General features: G+C 41.1%; 2 protein-coding genes across 3 annotated transcripts; one reads left to right on the top strand and one right to left on the bottom strand.

The window, feature by feature from the left end:
* Positions 1 to 6,668: 6,668 nt before the first annotated feature.
* LOC147168832 (tubulin alpha-1C chain-like) lies at positions 6,669 to 12,110 on the bottom strand. Of its 2 annotated transcripts, XM_086084220.1 has the most exons (5): positions 11,730 to 12,110; positions 11,575 to 11,636; positions 9,280 to 9,499; positions 9,067 to 9,215; positions 6,669 to 7,858 (listed from the first exon to the last, which is right to left on the bottom strand). In XM_086084220.1, the coding sequence occupies exons 3-5, from the start codon at positions 9,395 to 9,397 to the stop codon at positions 6,881 to 6,883; spliced, it is 1,245 nt and encodes a 414-aa protein (XP_085940346.1). In that variant the 5' UTR covers positions 9,398 to 9,499; positions 11,575 to 11,636; positions 11,730 to 12,110; the 3' UTR covers positions 6,669 to 6,880. The 2 variants fall into 2 exon arrangements, with proteins under 2 accessions (XP_085940346.1, XP_085940345.1); XM_086084219.1 differs by lacking the exons at positions 11,575 to 11,636; positions 11,730 to 12,110 and adding an exon at positions 10,400 to 10,551.
* On the top strand, positions 12,026 to 18,400 carry LOC147168831 (uncharacterized). Its single transcript, XM_086084218.1, has 2 exons — positions 12,026 to 12,988; positions 13,061 to 18,400. Exons 1-2 carry the CDS (start codon positions 12,094 to 12,096, stop codon positions 17,191 to 17,193), a joined length of 5,028 nt encoding a protein of 1,675 aa, XP_085940344.1. The 5' UTR covers positions 12,026 to 12,093; the 3' UTR covers positions 17,194 to 18,400.
* The last annotated feature ends 3,143 nt before the right edge of the window (positions 18,401 to 21,543 follow it).

Genomic DNA, 21,543 nt, shown 5'->3' with positions numbered 1-21,543 from the left:
GAAAAGTAATATATGGGGATATATAGGTCTTTTTTTTTTTTTTTTAATCATGTCATTTATGGGTGGGGAATTTCATTTACTAGTGGTATTTGGTATCAGTAGCGGTGACTACTCAAGAGTTGTGTATCAGTCGGGAAAAAAGTGATATTGAACATCCCTAATCCTGACCATGCGCTATGACGTGCATGTATTCTGTAAATTCAACTAACTTGCTTTCATTTTTTACAGGCAACATATAATAATTCCATGTTTCAAATAATAAGAATAATAGTTCCAATAAGAATATGACTATTATCGTGTTAAAGCATTCATTCATTATCAGTCACTCAGGCTGGAAGTGGCGAGCAAACATGGTGGAGGTGGTTGCCTCTGAATTTTGTACACAGGAAAAATTCAGCTTACAATTCACAATATTAAAAAAAAACAATACAGACAATCTTACTAAAATTGAGTTGTTGTTTTTTTTTTTTTGCAAATAACGACGGTACGTGAATGCCGAACCGTGAATATGCAGGATTCACTCCACGTCTGTAGATGGCGCGAGGCTACCTTTCAGCTTTTTCATAACATGTTTCTTTTTTGTGATAGAAGCGCTGTTATTCAGGGAGGCCTTTTGTTCCGGCCTTTCCTCATCCTCCACCGCCACCATCTGACTCCCTACAGCCCTCCCCACCAATTTCTTATTTTTTCAGCATGTGGGTTGGGCGTAAGGGAGCGCAGGACAGGGGGAAATTGGCGTAATGAATTTAGGGCGCTCATGCTCGCTGAGGCGAGGCTCCCTCGGCTGCTCGTAGCCATTAATCTTCCGCACTCTGTCAAGAGCAAAATGTGCCCACAATGGGCAAAGGGGGAGCTCCAATTGACTACCAATTACGCGGCTGTGAATAAAGGATGTGGAGAGAGAGGAGCTAGCGGGGGTGCAATATGCTTCAGCGCTGACGTTTAGTTTAACCCTGCGACTGTGTGTGTGCTGTTTGTGTGTGTGTTGGAGTGTGAAGGAGCTGTGCTTATCTGGGTGTTCACGCCACCATGAGGTGTTAAGAAGCAGCAGGAGACTGTTTTTTTGTGTTTTTTTAAGGGAGAGGCCAAATATCATAAATTTTATGGCATGTTTACATTATGGGGATTTAGTAAAAACAGGAGGGTTTTTGATTGTTTGTTTTTTGTGGGCGGGGGGAGTTTTTTTTATTTGATTTTTATTTCAGTATTTTGGCCAAAATATTTATATTGGCAAAATATAAACAGTATACAGTGAACTACACATTTGTAACAACCATTCTCTGTCTTACGAAAAACTACTCGCTTAATGCATAACCACATAATGGGAAACACCAAGGAGAGGTTAACAAAACTAGCATTAATGTCACAATAGTGAAAATGTTAAGCAAATGGATGTTTGAAGACAAATTGGGCACATACAATAGCACAATGCCAGCAGGGATATTTTCTTTATTCTCTGAGAAAAAAACAACTAACATAAGTAATAATAAAGTGATTATCGTCCAGGTCGGCTATTGGTGACAATATTTGCCGATAACTACTTGACATGACTACTAATAATTGATATCGGCCATGGAAACAACATTTATGTTATCTCTAAATATTAGCATACTATGGAGCTGTGACGGTTGTTGCAATAATGTTTTGTAGTAAACTGCCCTGATTGCTTAAGCTTAACGTGGTCACGGAATTAATTGAATTGCCAAGTCATGGCAACACTGTATTTTGATTTCGACTCCACTTTTCCAGTTGCCTTTGACGTGATGGCTCCACAATGTTGTGTTCATTTATAATAAAGTGCCGCCCCTGTGTTTACTTCCTGAAATGGATCCATTTGTGCAAATATTTTAACAGAGCACACACGTGGCACAGCACCTTTGGCAGGATGCATGTTATCAGCGTACATTAACACTGTACAGGCGTATTCAGGGAAACTATTGTTAGCATGACTGAATCCCCCCACTCCTTACCCAAGCCCCCCTTCTGGTTGCGATTATTCCAGAGCCATGTTTATTGTATTACCCGTACGAACATGACAAGAACTAATACGTTCCCTAATTGTGTCTGATTTCATCCGGGTTCCACAGCCGCGGTCCAGTTGGGTTCCTAATTAGGCCGTTACACCAAGACGAGAGGGGCGGAAAACCAATCATAGAAAAACTAAAAGACGAACAGGATGTTGGGCTGCCAAGTATGCGAAATGGAGGATTCCAAAAACAACTTTCACAGCTATAATAACACTTTTCCAAGCAGAGTGATTTTTGGGGAGTTATTTAAGACTTTCATGTGTGCGGAAAAATGTCAGGAATGAAGATCAACAGTGTGAAAGTATGCGCTTAAATTCATGTCCACAAGAGGACATTGACTTACGTTTGGTGAACGGTTAAGGCGGAAAACGATCCGTTCCTGGATGCCGCTTCAGTTCCAAGATGTTGTATTTGCTTGAATTTTCTTTATCTGGACCACAATGAAAAGGGGAAAATATGAATTTAATTAGCAGATTACAGTTGTTTATTAGGAGAAAAAATGGTTACAATTGACTGTTTTTAGAGTCATTGTTTCATTTCAAGGGACATAGTCATATTTTTGAGGGGGGGAAAAAAGTCTATATAATTTTGAGAAGAGTCAGATAGATGCGTTTGAGAAAATTGTCCATTTAAACAAAAAAGTCAGATATTTTCAAGAAAAATTTACATTAAAAAAACATTTTATTTCTAGGGATATATTTTTTAACAATTATTACATTAACTAATAGAATAAAAATTTTACAAATTAAAAAGTTCTTTTAAAGCACTATTTAGTGGAAAAAAAGATAAATTAAAAAATAAAGCTATTTTTAGGAAAAAAGCATTTGAATTTTTAATGTTTAATCGGCGTTGGGATTATGTTCCCCGGACCCCAAACGGTTTGTGACCTCTGCTTTTGGTAAAGTGGCAGCGCCATGTTAAAGCTCTTGTTAACAGCAGCAACAGCAAAAGTGTGTATGTTTGTTTGTATGAAGGCACATGGCCATTCTTGTGCGTGTTGTCAGCGTCGGCATGATGGAGGGGGGGATAGGCGGGGGGTACATGGACGACGTTGTTGTTGCCGGGCGGGATGAAAAGAGGCGTGAAGGCGGCCAACTGCTGGAGGTCGGCAAAGGGTTGCGCCCAGCGCTTGAAGGAAGACGACAATGACAGAGGAGGACGGGCTTGGCGTACGCGCACAAACAAACCTTATTAACAAAATAAACGCAATGGTTGACATTTGTATGTTTCAGAAAGAAAACAGTACAAGATTAAAATCATGTATTAATGAAAAAAATGCATAGTAACAAAAAAATCATTTTGAAAATGAAAATGAACAAATAAGTACAAAATATATATTTATTGTTTAATCAAAGACTTGGGGAAAATTGAACATTTTGAAATAGCACATTTTATGTTCTTTATATCCAGTGTAATTTTGTCTTTGTAACTGTTTCGTGTCCTCACAAGCATAGCTTTGTAAAAAGTGGCATTTGACCTCTGTTGCCAACACGGGTGACAATATGGTGGGCTTTGGTGGAGGTTGTCTGTGTGTTGGGAGAACATCAATCTTTCACTAATTCCTTCAAGTGTGAAAGGGTCTTGGTGGTGTCAGCCAAAGCTGGAAGATGGTTCCCGCCGGTGCTATTGAGCAAGGGGCGGGGTGGGGCGTGATGGGGGGGGGGGGGGGGGTTGCGGCCGACACCCCCGGAAGGCTGTGGCCAGATGGCGGCGGCATTAACTCCACAAAGGACGTCTAATTAGGCCCACAATAGGGAGAGAGATGCTGCCTGAGATGACACGCATGTAACACACACACCCGATCGTGCCCACCCATCTGACTCTAATAGAAGGAAGCTATGACTATATTAGCCAGATTATTGGGATAAAACATTACAATTAAATAAGCCATTTGTTTCCTCCTATTCATTTCAACTGCCCAAGATATTTAAATTTTCTGATCAAATTTCATATTGTGAGATTACAATTTTGGATTTCAATGTAAACAGTATACACACACACAGACACATTACTAGAATTTCAAAAATTGCACCTAATTTAAAAACAGGAGAGACCGCCTGAGGAGACACATGTAACACACACATAACACACACTCCCCAGCATCCCCCTCCTTCTCCCCCAGCAGTAATATAGGAGGCTATGACTTTATTAGCCCTCATTAACACAAATTAGAGCACTTGAGCCCCCCCACCTTCAGCCCCCTCCCCTCAGCGGCGGCGATGACAAATTGAATTAAGTGTTTGGAAACAAGTCAATCCCCCTCCCTTAGCCAGGCGGCGGCCATATTGCGTTGACATTCATTGCAGTTGGGAGGGGGCCCCAGGGGGGCGTAAAGAAGAAGAAGAAAAAGTGCTATTATGTGGAAGTAGGTGGAATATTTTAAGAGGCGGTGAATTCTTTTGGCGGACGCTCCTGACCAGGGCGGGTCCCGACTTAAGTTGGCTGAGTTAAGTGAGCCATTAAACGCCCCACCAGATGCTTCCATTCAAACACTGGCCGACACTTGCTCTTTTTATTCTTTCAGTTTTTAAACAGCTAAACAAATAATGGTGTATTCACATTTGAATTTAAAATATTAGAGGTAGTTTACAAATATGTTTCATCTTTTATTTATTTTTTATTTTATTTTTTACAATTCAGATCTTTTTTCTAAAATGTTCAGCTAAGTGAATTTTTCAAAAAGACTTCCATAAAATTAATAATTTTAATATGACAGCTATTTTCTAAACTAGCTAATAGCTATTATTTAAATTTTCACTTTATATACTGAACTTCAGATATAAAAAAAAAAATCACTAAACATTTGAAATATTCCAGCTAATTAAAAAAAATCATGTGATTTATTTCAATGTGGCAGCTATTTTCCATTTCATATTAGATTCATTTTAAATGTTTAGACTTTAGATATTTTTGTTAATAACATTTTTTAACTATTCCAGTTGAGAAAAAGGAAAGTCTGGGCTTCCCTGTTAAAGCTGCTGCCCCCGTGACCCGACCTCAGATAAGTGGTAGTAGATAGATGGATGAATGGATGGACGGAAAAAAAACATATGGCATTTTTTGAACATCAGCTATTTTCTAAACTATAATTGCATTTTATTTTTTACACTCAAATATAGCAAATTTACATAATTGTGTGTCGTTAAAATTGTATTACAATCTAGGTTATATCAATATATTAAAGCGCCAAACAAAAAGTCTACCCTACACGACTTGATTTGAAGTGTGCCCATGTCTTTATCAGGTGTCAGAGTTGTACTAAAGTGGTTAAACAGTGACTCCCAGTGGCAATTTGGCGAATTACAAGCTAGTGGAATTCTACACAAAAACGAGCTTTCATAATTTTATTTACATTTTATGAAGCTGCTAAAATATACAAAACTGACTGAACAAAATGAACATGAATTTTTACATACAGATAAGGTCATCCTATTTATGTTATAATTTGCAGCTATTTCTTGTCATTAAATTATAAAATAAACGTATATTATAATTAAAAAGTTTTAACCAACTCCGATTTTAACTTGAATTGTCCATTTTAAGACGTCACAAACCAAATTCATACAAAAGATAAATCTTGGTTGGCAAATAATTAAATATATTTTTTGTAGTACTCAAAAAGTCCTATAGAGTGCGCTGTTTGAGGCTGGATGATATTGGGATACAGTATTGGGAAATTAAAACTCAAGATAACTCACAAGCAGTCGTTGTTAGAATCATCCTTTGGATGTCGCTGTTGCTCCACAATTCCCTTGCTCCAAACTGCTCCTGCTCTTTTGCCACCTGGAAGCGAGACAAGAGCCAACACTTTTAACAGGAAGCTGCATTCTTGTCATTTCCTGCATCACAAACAAACCACAAGCATATGGCACTTACTACCCACATGGATTTTTATCACCAACATTCCCACTCAAGGCAGAAAAGAATCGTGCACGTTAGGGATGGACAAGAACAACAAGACATACCGTTAATTAACAAGAATAGTAAAGTTATCAAAGTTTTTTTTTTTATATATATATTTTTTTTAAAGGGGTTTTGCTTTGTTAGGGAACGAAAAGCAGATTTTGGATGAGATCAAAGTTCCATAGCTTAGAAAGTTTTAGAATGAAGCTCAGATAAATGTTTCATTGAATATAAAAGTATCAGTTCATATATTAATCGATCGTTAACTGTCTCAATTAATCAATCATGCACATTTGACGGGGGCTAAAAACTTCCAAGTATTTAAAAAAAATAAGCATTTTTGGAAATGAACCTTTTGAATTTCTAATTAACCAACCTATATGCAAATAATTTCATTTTACATTAGGCTTTGTAAATATTGCAACTAATTTAAAAGCTCGTGATTTTGAAAAATATCTGTTTATGTCCATTTACGTTCTAAAGCAGTGGTGGCAAACTCGGCGTCCTGCAGGTTTTGGAGGTTTCCCTGCTGCAACGCAGCTGATTCCAATCAACAGGATCGTTACCAAGCTTATGCAGAGCTTGCTGATGAGCTGATCATATATCAGCTGCTGAAGAAAGGAAACATCCAAAACCTGCAGGACTCCGGCCCTCGAGGTCCGAGTGTGCCCACCCCTGTTCTAAAGGGTACTTTTTGTCAATTATGGCATGAAACCAATTGAATTGAGTTCTGAGTAGTACAGAAACACCATTTTTAATCAGTCTTCAAAATCGGGCAGCATTATTCGGACCAATATACACAAAAATATCAATTCACATATTAATTGATCCCTAATCGTTTCAATGAATTGATGTGGCGAAGCAGCCGTCCCTTTAGTCCCGATCCACTTTTGCCGTTTCACAGCGACCAATCCAAGCTTCCTGAGCGTCTCGTGAGGAGGTTTTAACATTTAATAATATTCGGCATCTTCATGTGCATCGATCACAGAGTCAGCGCCGACCTCCTCGTAGTCCTTCTCCAGGGCGGCCATGTCGTCGCGGGCCTCGGTGAACTCGCCCTCCTCCATGCCTTCGCCCACGTACCAGTGCACGAAGGCTCGCTTGGCGTACATCAGGTCGAACTTGTGGTCCAGGCGGGCCCAGGCCTCGGCGATGGCGGTGGTGTTGCTGAGCATGCACAAGGCCCGCTGCACCTTGGCCAGGTCGCCGCCGGGCACCGTGGTGGGCGGCTGGTAGTTGATGCCCACCTTGAAACCGGTGGGGCACCAGTCCACGAAATGGACGGTGCGCTTGTTCTTGATGGCGTTGATGGCGGCGTTGACGTCCTTGGGCACCACATCGCCGCGGTAAAGCAGGCAGCAGGCCATGTATTTACCGTGGCGAGGGTCGCACTTCACCATCTGGTTGGCCGGGTCAAAGCACGAGTTGGTGATCTCGGACACGGAAAGCTGCTCGTGGTAGGCCTTCTCGGCCGAGATCACAGGGGCGTAGGTGGCCAGCGGGAAATGGATGCGCGGGTAGGGCACCAGGTTGGTTTGGAACTCCGTCAGGTCCACGTTTAAGGCGCCGTCAAAGCGCAGGGAGGCGGTGATGGATGACACGATCTGGCTCATCAGCCGGTTAAGGTTGGTGTACGAGGGACGCTCAATGTCCAGGTTCCGGTGACAGATGTCGTAGATAGCCTCGTTGTCCACCATGAAGGCGCAGTCCGAGTGCTCCAAGGTGGTGTGGGTGGTCAGGATGGAATTATAGGGCTCCACCACGGCGGTGGACACCCGGGGGGCCGGGTAGATGGAGAACTCCAACTTGGATTTCTTGCCATATTCCACGGAGAGACGCTCCATTAGCAGCGAGGTGAAACCCGAGCCGGTGCCGCCACCGAAGCTGTGAAACACCAGGAAACCCTGCAGGCCGGAACACAAGTCGGCCTGGCGATACACACAAGACATGAGTGTTCTCACGACGGACAAATTCATACTATAATACTGAAAGGGAAAGTCAACCCACCCCAATTTTTGGGGACAATAATATTTTTTTTCCAGCTCCACTAGTCTAAATATGGTACTCTGGTTAATATTGCGTTAATGGAATATGAGTAAAGCAGCAAAATCCAGTCATTTTTATCCCTCTCACGGGGCGGCCATTTTGCCACTTACTGTCGAATGAAGATGACATCAATTTTGCCCAGGTCTCAGGTAGCAACCAATCACAGCGCAGCTTCAGAAAACAGGTCAGCTGTGATTGGTCGTTGCCTGAGCTATGAGCAACTGCGATGTCATCTTCAGTCGACAGCAAGTGGCAAAATGGCCGCCCCCTGAGATGGATAAAAACAGCTGGATTTTGCTGCTTACCTCATATTCCAAAAATGTAATATTAATCATAATGTCATGTTCATACAATGGTGGTGTTTTAGGGCCACGTATAAATATCTTTTTTTAGATGGTGGCGGCAATATTTGAAGAAAAAAACTTTATAAAGTGGCAAATTTGCCACTTTATGAAGTGGCACATTTGCCACTTTAGAAAGTGACAGATTTGCGAGAAAAAAACTCAGAAACTTACGAGAAATACACATAGTGTAGCTATAGTCTAATATGAGGATTTGTCAGTGGTTAATGCTACACTGTTTATAAAATGAAACGGCAGGATGGAAACGGGATTCATTCTTAATTTAAACTTTACTCGTCATACACGACAGCTAGAGCGCCAACATTTCCTGATCCCCTATCAGCTGACTAAACACTAACCAATCAGAAGCTAGCATACTTTAAGGTCAATGCAAGTGAATGACGGAGAGCAGCAAAAAAAATTAGCAAAATGTATGAATGTGTAAACAATAATACTGGAAACATAAATGTACAAGTAAATATTGATTTTAACGCATTAACTTAAATGCTTGATCCTCAGACTGTGGACATTCGCAAAGCGAGGTGTCTTTGTCGCTGGCAGTACCCAATACTTCAAAGTGTGAATGCTAAACATGATATGGTTAAAGCCATTACTATCTCTTTATTTGACACATCAGGGTAGTACGATATGTGTATTTCTCGTAAGTTTCTGAGTTCTTTCTCGCAAATCTGCCACTAGTTTATATAGTCGCAAAATATGCTTCGGTACTTCCCAGAAAAAGTGCTCACCAGTTTGCGTATCCTATCAGCTACCAGGTCAATGATCTCTCTGCCGATGGTGTAATGTCCGCGGGCGTAGTTATTGGCCGCATCCTCCTTACCTGTGATCAGCTGATTCGGGTGGAAGAGCTTACGATATGTTCCGGTGCGCACTTCATCTATAGATTTAAGATCACTGTGAGTCGTTAGAACTTCCACCAGACGGATCAGCGGTGGATTTACCGATGACGGTGGGCTCCAGGTCCACGAAAACCGACCTGGGCACGTGCTTCCCTGACCCGGTCTCACTGAAGAAGGTGTTGGAGGAACCGTCGCCGCCTAAGGCCCTATCGCCGGGCATCTGGCCGTCCGGGAGGATGCCGTGTTCCAGGCAGTACAGCTCCCAGCAGGCATTGCCGATCTGGACGCCAGCCTGACCCACGTGTATTGAGATACACTCACGCTATGAAAGGAAAACAAGTTTGATTCAACCCAAAATGGATGACTTTTCGTTATTTTTCCAACATGGGTTCTTCCGAATGTTCTGTCAATCTGTGAATTTGGTGTCAGGGGTCAACGTTTGATTTTCCCTTTCTGATGGGGCACTAGTAATTCTTTTAACCACTCAAGTACATGCATTTTTTTTCCTTCCAAGATACAAATGTTGCAAACTCTGGTGCGCTTTTGAGCATGGTAAAGCCTCTCAATAAGTTGAGTTAGTTACTGGAATAGTAAAAATCATGAAAATTGAAGCCTAAAGCAATCTCAATATGGAGCTTCTTAAAAATGTTTGATGCTCTGGTCATTAGAAGATAATTATTAGTACTATTTTACAGTTTTCCTTTACGACAAAGAACATAAACATTCCTAATAAGAAAAAGAAGACAACCTAATAGTGTTGTACTTTTAAATAAAGACAAACTATCAAAGAGACTAAATATCAATGATGCACTTTAGTAATATAAAGACAAATTATTAGCGTTATTCTTGCAGAAAACAAAGACAAACTATTTTTTATTGTACTTTCTTTAAGAGAAGACAAACTTTATTTTACTGGTGAATTTACTGCTAGCAGTTTGTAGTTTATGCTGCATTTTAAATGTCTTCCTTTTGCTTTTTTTTTTCCGGTACCCAACATGAACCGAATCATCACCGTCAAATCAAGGTACGTACAAAACTATGATTCTTGGCATAGTGTTACAGCCCTAATTGTGACAATTGGATATCATACCTAATGAGTCAGACTCATCCCATGTTAGAATTAAAATAAAAATGGCAACCCAAGCAAGTGCTTATGATATCACTTGGATGCTGGAAAACATCCTGCGTGGTGTTTTTAAGACATCACACTCATCACACTCACCACCATGTCTCCTGAAGCAGAAGTATGTGAGGGTTGGAATGAAAAGACTGCAACGACAGGCTTAACTGTCACAGGTGTTTAGAGTCTTGCTTTAAGTAGCAAGATTTTTTCTTTTTCGTTTTCTTTTACAAAGCTAAACTAGGTGCTAATTCCAATTGGTTGAGAAGCTCTTGCGAATCCTTTTCTTAGCAGGCCAATCAAAGAGGTGTTTTTGTCAGGGGCATGCTCACTGGCGTCCTCTGAATGTATACCACCACTTTTTAGCTGCAATTTAATTCACATATTTATTACAGTGTCACGTCATAAGAGCATGTTAATGAAACATTCTGACTGCTGTTAACAAATTGCTTTTACGGATTGTGTCACCTTTGACTACAACCTCCGCCAAGGATTAAAAAAATAAATTGCAACCGTTGATATCCTGATAGACCACTTTTCTTAATATGGTGATTGAATAAATTATCAGTATTAATGATAACATTGGTGGCAAGGTGGAAAGATTTTTTTGCACAGTATTGCCTTGGCGGAGAACTTCGCTCTACTTGTCATTACCCATTCCAAAGCCTGTATCTCCAAATATTGCAAATAAAAAACTTAAAATTGTATGTGCCTATTCACAATTCCGAACATCCGAGCATTACTGATATCTCCGGAATGTAAATGCTTCCTTTTAGGTGAAAACAGCGTATTGTATTGCTTTTGCCTGTGACTAGGATACAAACCAGGCAGATTGTTATAGTAGTCAAATGACATTTAATCATATTTTGAAATCAAAATTATCCTTAGAACCCAAATTATAACGATCCAAAATTCAATGCTTTTCAATGGACGGCAAGGTCGTTTCACCGAGTAAGACCGCTATTTTGAATTGTGACGTAAGCTCGGAATTGTCAATATATCTATCTTTAGAGGTTTGTGCAGGTTTTTACACAAAATAAACAAAGTTCTCACCTGTACTTCCAATGTTTGTTGGTTTGTTTATATTTCTTAAGAAAAATAAAACAATAAAAATTGTGTTTCACTTATACCTCCCAATGGTGGAGTTTTGCTAATAAGCTTCCTGAATTTGGAGATATATGCTTTTCATTGGCAATTGACTTTATGCGTGTTATGTTTATGTACATATGGACAATAAAGCAGGCTATATGAATGCTAATATCAAATGTCAAATATACCTGTCATGAGGATAAGCGGTTCCGACAATGGAAGGATGGAAGGATGGAACGACGGTTGTGTCCTAGAAAAACAAAATGGCTGAATAAGTGAATATCTCCACTTGAAATCACAGGGAATGATAACATCGTTCTTGGTTAACGGGAGGAAAACCTACCGATGGACGTAGACTCCTGCTTTCACCGAGTACCGGAGCAGGTAAGCTTCTGCTGAACTAACTTTACAGACCATTCTAAAAGTAACGACGGGTTCGAAATAACGGCATGTTGTTCCCGGTTAATTATCTTTAAACCAGAGCGGGAGATATTCGCCATTAGGGTCGTATGACACGGCGCTTGTGACGTTTTTTTTCAAACACCCACGTTTTCTGACGTAACCCCACCTCGCTTATTGTGCCGCTTTGATAAAAACGTACTCCTGTGTGACGACACTCCGGCAAATTTCAGTGCCTGGCAGCTTTAATTGCCGACTTTGGGGGCTCAAAAACGCAATTAAACGAACGAGCTGGTGAGTTACGTTAAATGACGAAACCGGAAGTTAGCCGTGCTGAGTTCAGGGACACTATGGAAAAAGCAACTTCCACTTTGAAGCCCGGTACATTAAAAAATAACGAAAATGCGCCGTTGAAAAAATTCTCCGGACCAAGGATGACCAAAGAGTTCCTGAAGAATCATTGCAAGCAAAACAGGCTCTACTGTACACCACATTTGAACGACACACTATACCTACACTTTAAGGGGTTCTGTACCATTGAAAACTTGGAGGAGTACACCGGGCTCAAGTGTCTATGGCTGGAGAGCAATGGGTTGCAGTGCATTGAGAACCTGGATGCGCAAATCAACCTGCGCTGCCTGTTCCTGCAGCAGAACCTGATCCACAAGCTGGAGAACCTAGCACCCATGCAGCAGCTGTGCTCCCTGAATGTCTCCAACAACTACATCAACACAATTGAAAACATCTCCTGCCTCCCTCAACTCAGCACCCTGCAGATTGCCCACAACAGGCTGGAAGTGGTCTACGACATCCAGCATCTGAGCGAATGTGTGGCCCTCACAGTTCTGGACCTATCGCACAACCTGCTCCATGAGCCGGCGATTGTCCCCGTCTTGGAGGCCATGCCGGAACTGCGGGTGCTGAATTTGATGGGAAATAAGGTGGTGAGCAAGATTCCCAACTATAGGAAGACGCTAATCGTCCGCCTTCGGCAGCTCACCTTTCTGGACGACCGGCCCGTCTTCCCCAGGGACAGGGCCTGTGCTGAGGCCTGGGCCCTGGGTGGTCTTGAATTGGAACGCAAGGAGAGGGAGCAGTGGGACAACCAGGACAGAAAGAAGATCCAGGAGAGCTTGGATGCTTTGTCTTTGATTAAAAAGAAAGCACAACGGAGACTGCGCCTTAAAGAGGAAGCTCAGAGAGGTACGCATTTTATTTTTTGTCCAACACAAAATTTCATCGATATACATATGACCATTACTTGCCTTTTCGCAGGTGACTCTGAGGCTTCCATCACTTCCGAAGTCTCTTGTGAGGACATGGCTGCTGAGAACGTCAAAAGCTTTGTGCAGGACACACTAAATGCCCAAGATGAGTTTGTCAAAAGTCAAACAATTCGGTGCAGTGAAAATCAGGAAGATGATAAAGGGCTGGAGGCCAAGGTTAAAGATAAAATGTCTGAGCAAGTTGAACAGAACCAAGAATTAGATGGACAGAAGTATCTTCTTGGTGATGAAGCAAGAAGAGAACCTCTAACGTTTGTAAACCATGATGACCAGGGGTTCCAGCTTCTTTCAGTGAGGGTAGATGATCCTGAGGAAGCCCACAATCCCGGTCCACTGGGGGCTGGACTGGGGAGTGCAGAGCTGCTGCAAATTGATGAAATTCCTGATCTTGAAGATGTGGAACCACCTGCTAAGAACATCCAGAGCTTTGTGCAGGACACAGTGGAGAACAATAAGGAACTTCTGCTAGGTCAAATAATGCTGCAAGCTGGCAAAAAACAGGAAAAAGGTGAAGACTCAGAGCAGCTTGATGAAGGGTTAGAGACTGACATTAAACATGAGATGTCTGAGACAGATAAAGTACATGCTCAGCGAGGTGATGGTGAGCAGTATCAAGTTCTTGTCAATGAAGAAGTAAGAGAACCTATAGCAATTTCTTATCCTGAGCAACAGGTTTCTTCCATGAAGATAGAGTCCCCTGAAGAGGCACAAGGTCCCAGTGTTCTAGAGGATGCAACGTTGCTTCATATTGATGATATTCTTTGCGACTTGAAATCAGACAGTCAAAAGATTCACAGGCTTGTGCACAACACTATGGAGGCCCATGAGGACTACATCCAAAGTCAAACACCACCACAAGCTAATGAAAACCAGGAAAAATCTGATTACTCCAAATCAGACCAGCTTGATGAAGGGTTAGAGACTGACATTATACATAATGTGTCCAAGGCAGATAAAGAAGATGCTCAGCGAGGTAATGGTAAGCAGGATCAGGGTCTTGTCGAAGAAGGAAGAGAACCTGTAACAATTTTGAACGCTGAGCAACAGCTTTCTTCCGTGGAGGTAGATTTCCCTGAAGAGACAAAAAGTCCCAGTGTTCTGGAGGATGCAATTTATGTTGATGATATTCTTGATGATTTGGAACCAGATGGTGAGAAGATTCACGCCCTTGTGCACAACACCCTGGAGGCCCATGAGTACTGCCAAATTCAAACAATGCCGCAAGCTGAGGAACACCAAGAAACAAATGAAAAGTCAGAATCAGAGAAGCTTGATGTAGAACTGGACGCCAAAGAGATGTCTGAGAAAGAGGAACATGGTGAACATGATTGGCAGATGAGTGGAGTTGACGAGCAGGTTCTTGACGATGAAGCAGGGCGAGGACCTACAACAATTATAAACCCTGAGCTCCAGAATATCCAGCTTCCTTTGGTGGTAAATTCTCCTGAAGAGCTACAAGGTCCCACCTCACTGTGGACAGGGCTGCAGGATGCAGAGTTGCAACATATTGATGATCTTGTTGTTGAGGACGTCAAATCCCTTTCTGAGAACATCCATAGACCTGTGCAGGGTGTAATGGAGGCCAACGAAAAGTTTCGCAATATTCAAACAATACTGAGACCTGATCAAATCCAGGGAAAATATTGTTGTTTGGAGACCAGAGTTAAAGGGGCGATGTCTGAAGAACGGGAGCCACAAGATCCCAGTCTACAAGGGACTAAACTGCAGGATGCAGAGTTGCACACTGATGATAGTTCTTATATTGAAGATGTGAAATCAACTGCCAACAACATCCATAGACTTGAGCAGGACACACTAGAGGCGAATGAGGATAATAAAAGACAGGGATATGATGAAAACCAAAAGAAATGTGAAGACTCCAAATCAGAGCAGCTTGATGAAGGAATGGAGGCATCTGAAGAAGATGAACAGGCTCAACAAGGTGATGGTGAGATGGTTCGGGTTCTTGCCGTTGAAGCAAGACGTGCATTTATAACAATTGTAAACCTCAAGCACCAGGAGGCTCAACTTCCTAAGGTGAAGGCAGATTATTTTCAAGGACTGCGGTATGCTGTACTGCTACACATTGATTTTCCTCTTTTTGAGGATGCCACACCATCTACTTCGAGCATCCAAAGCTTTGTGCAAGAAACACTAGAGGACCATGAGGAGTTTCTCCAAAGTCAAACAACTCAGCCATCTGATGAAAATCAGGACAAAGACGAAGACTCCAAATCAGAGCAGTTTAATAAAGAATTGGAAGTCCGAACTGAAGAGGATGCATCAGAAGAACACGAAGAACAAGCTCAGCAGGCTGATGGAGAAAAAGACCATGTACTTTGTGATGAAGTATTAATAGAACCTACAACATTTGTAAACAATAAGCATCAGGAGACGCTGCTTCCTTCATTAGTGATAGATTCCTTTGATGGGCCACAAGAGTCCTGTCTAGAGGGGACTGGACTACCGGATGCAGTACTGTTGCACATTGATAATTATCCTGATTTTGAGGATGTGGAAGCAACTGCTAAGAACATCCAAAACCTTGTGCAAGACACACTGGAGGCCCAAGATGAGTTTCTCCAAAGTGAAATAACACTGAAATCCATTGAAAACGTGGAAAAAGGTATAGCCATGTCCAAACGGCTAGATGAAGGACTTCAGATCACAACTGAAGTGTTCATGTCTGAAGAACAGAAGGAGCAAGCTCAAGAGGCAGATGAAGAGAAAAAGTATGTTCTTGATGATGAAGCAACAGTTGGACCTACAACAATTGTTCAGCTTGAACATCAGGAGAACCAGATTCCTTTCATTAAGGTAGAACCTTCTGGAGAGCCACGCAGTATCCAAGTGGAAGATACAGTCTCGCTGCCTATTGATGATCATCCTAAGCTTGAGGATGTGGAACCACTTTCTGAGAACATCCACGGGCATGAGGAGCTTCTTCAAAGTCAAACAACACAGAAAAAACTGAAAAAATTGAGTGAGGGATTGGAGGCCGACATTGAAGATAACATTTCTGCGGAAGATGTTAAACAGGCCCAGCAGGTGGATAGAGAGGACGATCTTGTTCTTGCTGAGGGAGTAGGAAAACAAATTGAGCAACCACAGCACCAGGATAATATTTCTATGTTGTGGGTAGAATCTTCTGAGGGGTGGGTGGATGCAGAGCCACTGTGCATTGACAATATTCTTCTTGAAGATATGCAACCACCAGGTGAAACCATTCAAAGTTTTCTGAAGGATATACTAGTGAAGGCCCAAGATGAGTTGCACCAAAGTCAAACAACATTGCAATATGCTGAGAACCAAGAAAACAATGATGATTCTGAAGTAGAGCAGTTAGAGCAGCTAGGTGAAGTTGCAGAGGACAGAATAGAGGAGATGTTGGGAGAACAAAGAGAACAAGCTCAGCAGACTGATGGAAACGTGGATCAGGTTGTTTCCAATGAAGTTGGAAGTCAACCTACAACTATAAACTCTGTGCAGTGGGAAAACCAGCTTGTCTCATTGATGGCGGATTTTCTTGACGAATCACAAGGTCCCGATTCAATGGGGGCTGAACTGGAGGATACAGTGGCACTTTGCATTGATGACATTATTCTTGAAGATGTGGAACCACCTGCTGAGAACATCCACAGCCTTCTGCAGTGCACTCTGGAGGACTGTGCGGAGTTTCTCCCAAGTCAAACAAAACGATGTGCCAATAAAAACCAGGAAGAAGAGTCTAGATCAGAGCACCTTAATGAAGGACTGGAGTTTGAGATTAAACAAACTATTTCTGGGGAAGAGGACGAAAAGGCACAACATTTAGATAGAGGGGAATTCAGAGATAACAAACTTCCTTTGGTGATGTTAGAATCTGAGGAACCACATAGTGCAGGTGTACAGAAGGCTGGGCTGGATGATGCAGAGTTGCTGCTACTTGACGATAGTGCTGATCTTGAGGTCGTGGAAAGGTCCTCCCCTCAGCAGGTGTTCAAAATAAAAACGGAAGTCCCATCAGAAGACGGTTGTGAAGATGGATCAGTCTGGAGCGACATCCTTCCTTGTGGTTCAGATAATGAGTCATTGTTTTTAATGAGTGGCTGCTCCAAGTCACTAGAACCACCTCAAGATTAATCTCTGCTGCACCCAGACGATGATGTGGAGCCTCTGGCTATGGAAGTAGAGGAAAATGTTCGATTGTGGAGCTGGAATAACATCAGACTTTTTGACAGCACTTTGGATGTGTTTTATTTTTGTATGTATGCACCTTAATTTGATCAAAGAAGAGTTCATACGCAGCAGTACAAAATAAACCAAAGTAAATAAACCAAAGTCAGTAAGACGTTGACACAACTTTTAAGCTTTTCACAATGAAAACTGAAAAAATGAAATTGTTGTTTTAATGGAAATGGAACTGCTGTCATTTGTCAAAGGGTACCTAACCCTAGTATTGGGATTCTCGCAATGTACAAAGACAAAAGCTTTGGAAAATGAATGCAATGAATGAAGATGCATTGTTGTAATTCCCAATACTTCTCTATGTAGTGCTGGTACGAGTCAAAAGGACATTAATTTGCATAATCATGTAGGTCTACATCTGTACATAGGGGGTGTTACATAATACACAGGTGGAACTAAGCCCTCGCTTGAAAGTGGCCTTCATTTCATGGAAATACATTAAAAATGCTAAACTAACCATGCATATATTTTGAACATCCCCCCTCATAGCTTAAACGAGCTGTTGTAAAAAATTGAGCGGTGCCAAATGACTCCCCGGCCGGCCTCGCCTCAGCCGCTCCCTCCCTCTCGGGTCTAAAAGATCCTATCCCTTTTCACCTCACTCTCGCGCCCGCTCTGTGGAATGACTTTCATGCTTGGCTGCGGTCCAATTTTATCTCCGGGAGATGTTGCTAGGCGACAGGCAGGGACGTCCTTATTGCCCGTGTGATGGGACCAATACACCATCACTACCAATCTGTTTCTTATTATCAGTGTCAACATGACTCATGTGGGTCAGAGGGATAAATAGGTCCTTATAAATGAAGACATGAAATAACTAGAAACTGGAGTCAATTTTTGTGGTATATTAAAGGGATACTTTGACTCATTGAGCCGTTTTCAGCAGTAAAAAGTAGGTAACGACCAATCACTTTTTTATTAAATTGCTGGTTTTGAAAAGCACATTTGAGGCTGTCTAAAGTTCTGTTGGCATCTTATTCCATTTGCGTGCAGCATAACAGCTAAATGCTGATTCACCGTGTGTGCTTTGAACTCTGGGTTCCACTAATTGACCTAAGTCAGCTGACCTCAGAACCCTATTGGGTTTATATTCAATAAGCATTTCTTTTATGTAAGATCTAGGGTGATAGTAAATGGAAAATTTGCGATTAAAACACTTTTTGTCATATTTACTAATTAAGTATGACCTGACAGTTACAATACCAAAATCTGCAAAAAAGCATCCATTTTCATATTTACACATATTTTAAGCTTTATGCTCAACACCTACACAAAATACGTATACATGTGAGGTGCAGGTACTTTTGTCCATTTTGGGTAGCCACCCTCACGTTGTATGCTGTAGCATCTGTGATTTTGATTGTGTGTGGCTTTAAAAGGCAAGATCTGGCCTGTTGAATGACGTGGGAGTCAGCGAACGAGAGTGTAGCGTTAGCTTACTTTGCGCATTGAGCGACTTGGTGTTAGTTAGTGTATGAATGTACTTGTTACGTGTCTATTTTGTTGAGGGATTACAATTTGTTTTAAACTGCAGACATAGGCTGAGTTAAATTAGCCAAGGCTACAAATGTTGCTCATAGTTTTAAATCTCTCCATTTAAGTGTTTTTTTCCCTAAACATTTTAGAATAAATCACCAAAATATGAGCTATGTGTTTGTTTTCCGTGCGCCTGAAGGCATCATTGAGTCCAGGCGGTCTCTCGGCGTATCTATTATCACTCGTTTATTCTTAGACGCTCCACCAAAAATAAACAAGGACAGCAGGGAACTTGTTTTTCCTCCCATCCTCTTCTGGGGAAAAAAAGGACTTTAATTTCCTGCAAATACCAATGTGCCGTCAACCTATAGAGATAAAAGGAGCCCCATGATGTGATTCATTCTTTTCAACATCAGTGTCTTCATGTTGTTAAGCAACATTTTTACTTGAGCTTCAGAGTTGCTAAACACGACTTCTCATCATTAACTACTAACACGGACGTATTCCTTTTTTGTAAAGACTGGCAGTGCACTTTCTTAATGTCTGCTATTTTTAGGCTGCCCTTTAGAAGCTTTGCAGCAGCAACAAAAAAGGAGGCCTTTAGGCAGGCAAAAATAAGTCCAATAATCAAAATGTGCTTTTGGTCAAGCAGTTTTGCGTATGAACCTCTGGCCGTCAGTTGTGGCCTACAGCAGCTCCTTGCAAGCGTTCTAATTTTGTATTTGTATGTTTGAATGTATTATTGCCAATTCATTAACAGCTGTGCGCTGGTGACGGCGGCTCTCCTTGCCCACATGCGAGGGCATGGCAGTACCTCAAATGGTCCATTCTTTTAACTTCACTCAAATGCCGTCATATCCGAAGCTTGCGATCGAAACTCAAATTTGGTACGCAACCTAAGGCAAGGCTTTTATTATCGGACTTTCTGACATGTGAGCCCTTACTTAACATTCTTTCTACCCGTGACATGGTTAGCTAGGCATGGTGAAGATTCAGAGCCACTTTCAAGCAACAGTCTGGCTGCAAGACACGAAGACAGCAATGCAGAGGTGGCTATGATACTATCCGTGACTCAACCTATGTAACCCAAGATAATGGCAGCACCTCAGTTTTAAAACTTTAAACTAGGGGTGTCAAAATAAGTGCATTCATTTAAAGTTCCTTAAAGGCCAGTCTTTTTTTTTAATGCGCGATTAATGACCACCCTCTACTTAAAAAGCCTGTACTGGGGGAATTGCAGTCGCAATGCAGCAGACACGTCCACATCAAAATTTAGCAGTAATAAATGTAATAATAATGCATATATTTGTGGATACTGGGGTCAACTTGTATTTTACAAATTTTAAAATGTGCAGAATTTCACAAGTTATTTCATGTTAAAGATTAGATAGCTCTTAATATGAAAAGAGAAATGCACTGAGCTGTCACCAACGTCTTACAAATGCAATTATGCCATCTAGGGGCAGAAAAATGACCAAAACACAAACTATTATCATACTCATTTTTTACAGTCCGGTAAATCATTTTATTTTTAATTACATTTTATGAATTATTATGAAACTACTGTGTCAATGACTAAAAGATGCAACCATATTTCTATTTTTTTTAATTTTTTTCCCACTTAATGTTAACTAGAGTATGAAAATTTTGAAAAAATTTTTTACTGTACATTTAGATAAAATTTGTGCTTAATCGTAAGTCATGCCTGACACCCCTCCTTTAAACCATTTTCCTGTAACATGACAACAATGGAGTTTTCTTACTGTAATTCTCGGTGGCTAATTTCAGAATGATAACTAATAAGTTATAAACCGTGCTGTGATGCTTGATCCTTGGCGTATTTGGACTAAAGCATGAGAAGTGGTAGCCCTGAGAACTGTTTTAAATGGTGGAAAAATCATGCATAATGTGACTCTTTTAAAAGCCTCCACTCCCTTCATCAGACTTTATTGTGCACTCAAGTCAGCCAGCTAAGGCATATTATATATTTATGTAAGATACACATCACATAAGTGGCTGGGCTAACTGGATTATACGGGGCCCAGCGTGCGCTGCGCTAATGGAAGCGGCAGCTCGGGGGGAATTACACGGCTAGCCTGCAATGCTATAGCCTAGCGTGGGCTCGCCAAAGCCAATCGCAGTCGCACTTAGTCGTCATCCATATTTAATGTCGCGGCTGAGGCTGGAGGGAAATTGCGTTTCTTGGGGCTGCATGCAACAAAAGTTGTGATGTTATGATACATTTATGTAGCGGAACCGCGCTATTCGCAGGGCATAAGGACCAGGCTGGACCACAAATCGTGAAAATCATCGCACAATTGACACTCATTTATAAATGCTTCATTTTTTTTTTTTTATCCCAACATTTTTTTTTAAAGTGGGGGTAAACCGTCAATAAGCATTTTCCATGGGGGAAAAAAAAAACGTTTCTAAGATAGTCCCAATACATTGGTGCCTTGAGATAAGAGTGTTTAAAATTAAAATAGTATTTATGTGAATTTTGTACTAAAGTGACACATTGTAATTCTTGAAAAAATAAGTTTTGTTGCTTTTTTCATATGTTTGGATGCGCAGATATGAATGAAAAGGCAGTAATTTTGCCACTCCCCTGGAAAAAATAATGTTAATTAGATTAGTTTTTTTTACTATAAATGATTCATTATAATTAGTATAAATGTTTATTCTTATTTTAGTTTAGTTTCAGATATTTTTTTCAACTAAACTTTGGATAACATTGTCCAAAGTTTACTGAAAACATTGTAATTTGCA

This window comes from Leptonotus elevatus, chromosome 9 (genome assembly GCF_054856555.1).
Source record: "Leptonotus elevatus isolate MCC_2025b chromosome 9, RoL_Lele_1.0, whole genome shotgun sequence".
In the NCBI taxonomy this organism is placed as follows: domain Eukaryota; kingdom Metazoa; phylum Chordata; class Actinopteri; order Syngnathiformes; family Syngnathidae; genus Leptonotus; species Leptonotus elevatus.
The sequence above is the reverse complement of the archived record's forward strand: the minus strand, read 5'-3'. Positions and strand labels throughout refer to the sequence as shown.

Excerpts from the sequence above, each read along its gene's own strand:
- LOC147168832 (XM_086084219.1), bottom strand. Across the intron at positions 9,216-9,279 it reads CCTGGAGCCCACCGTCATCG|ATGAAGTGCGCACCGGAACA; the intron begins GTAAATCCACCG and ends TTAAATCTATAG. Across the intron at positions 7,859-9,066 it reads CTGATAGGATACGCAAACTG|GCCGACTTGTGTTCCGGCCT; the intron begins GTGAGCACTTTT and ends GTGTATCGCCAG.
- LOC147168831 (XM_086084218.1), top strand. The coding sequence starts at position 12,094 with ATGACGAAACCGGAAGTTAGCCGTGCTGAGTTCAGGGACACTATGGAA. Across the intron at positions 12,989-13,060 it reads TAAAGAGGAAGCTCAGAGAG|GTGACTCTGAGGCTTCCATC; the intron begins GTACGCATTTTA and ends GCCTTTTCGCAG.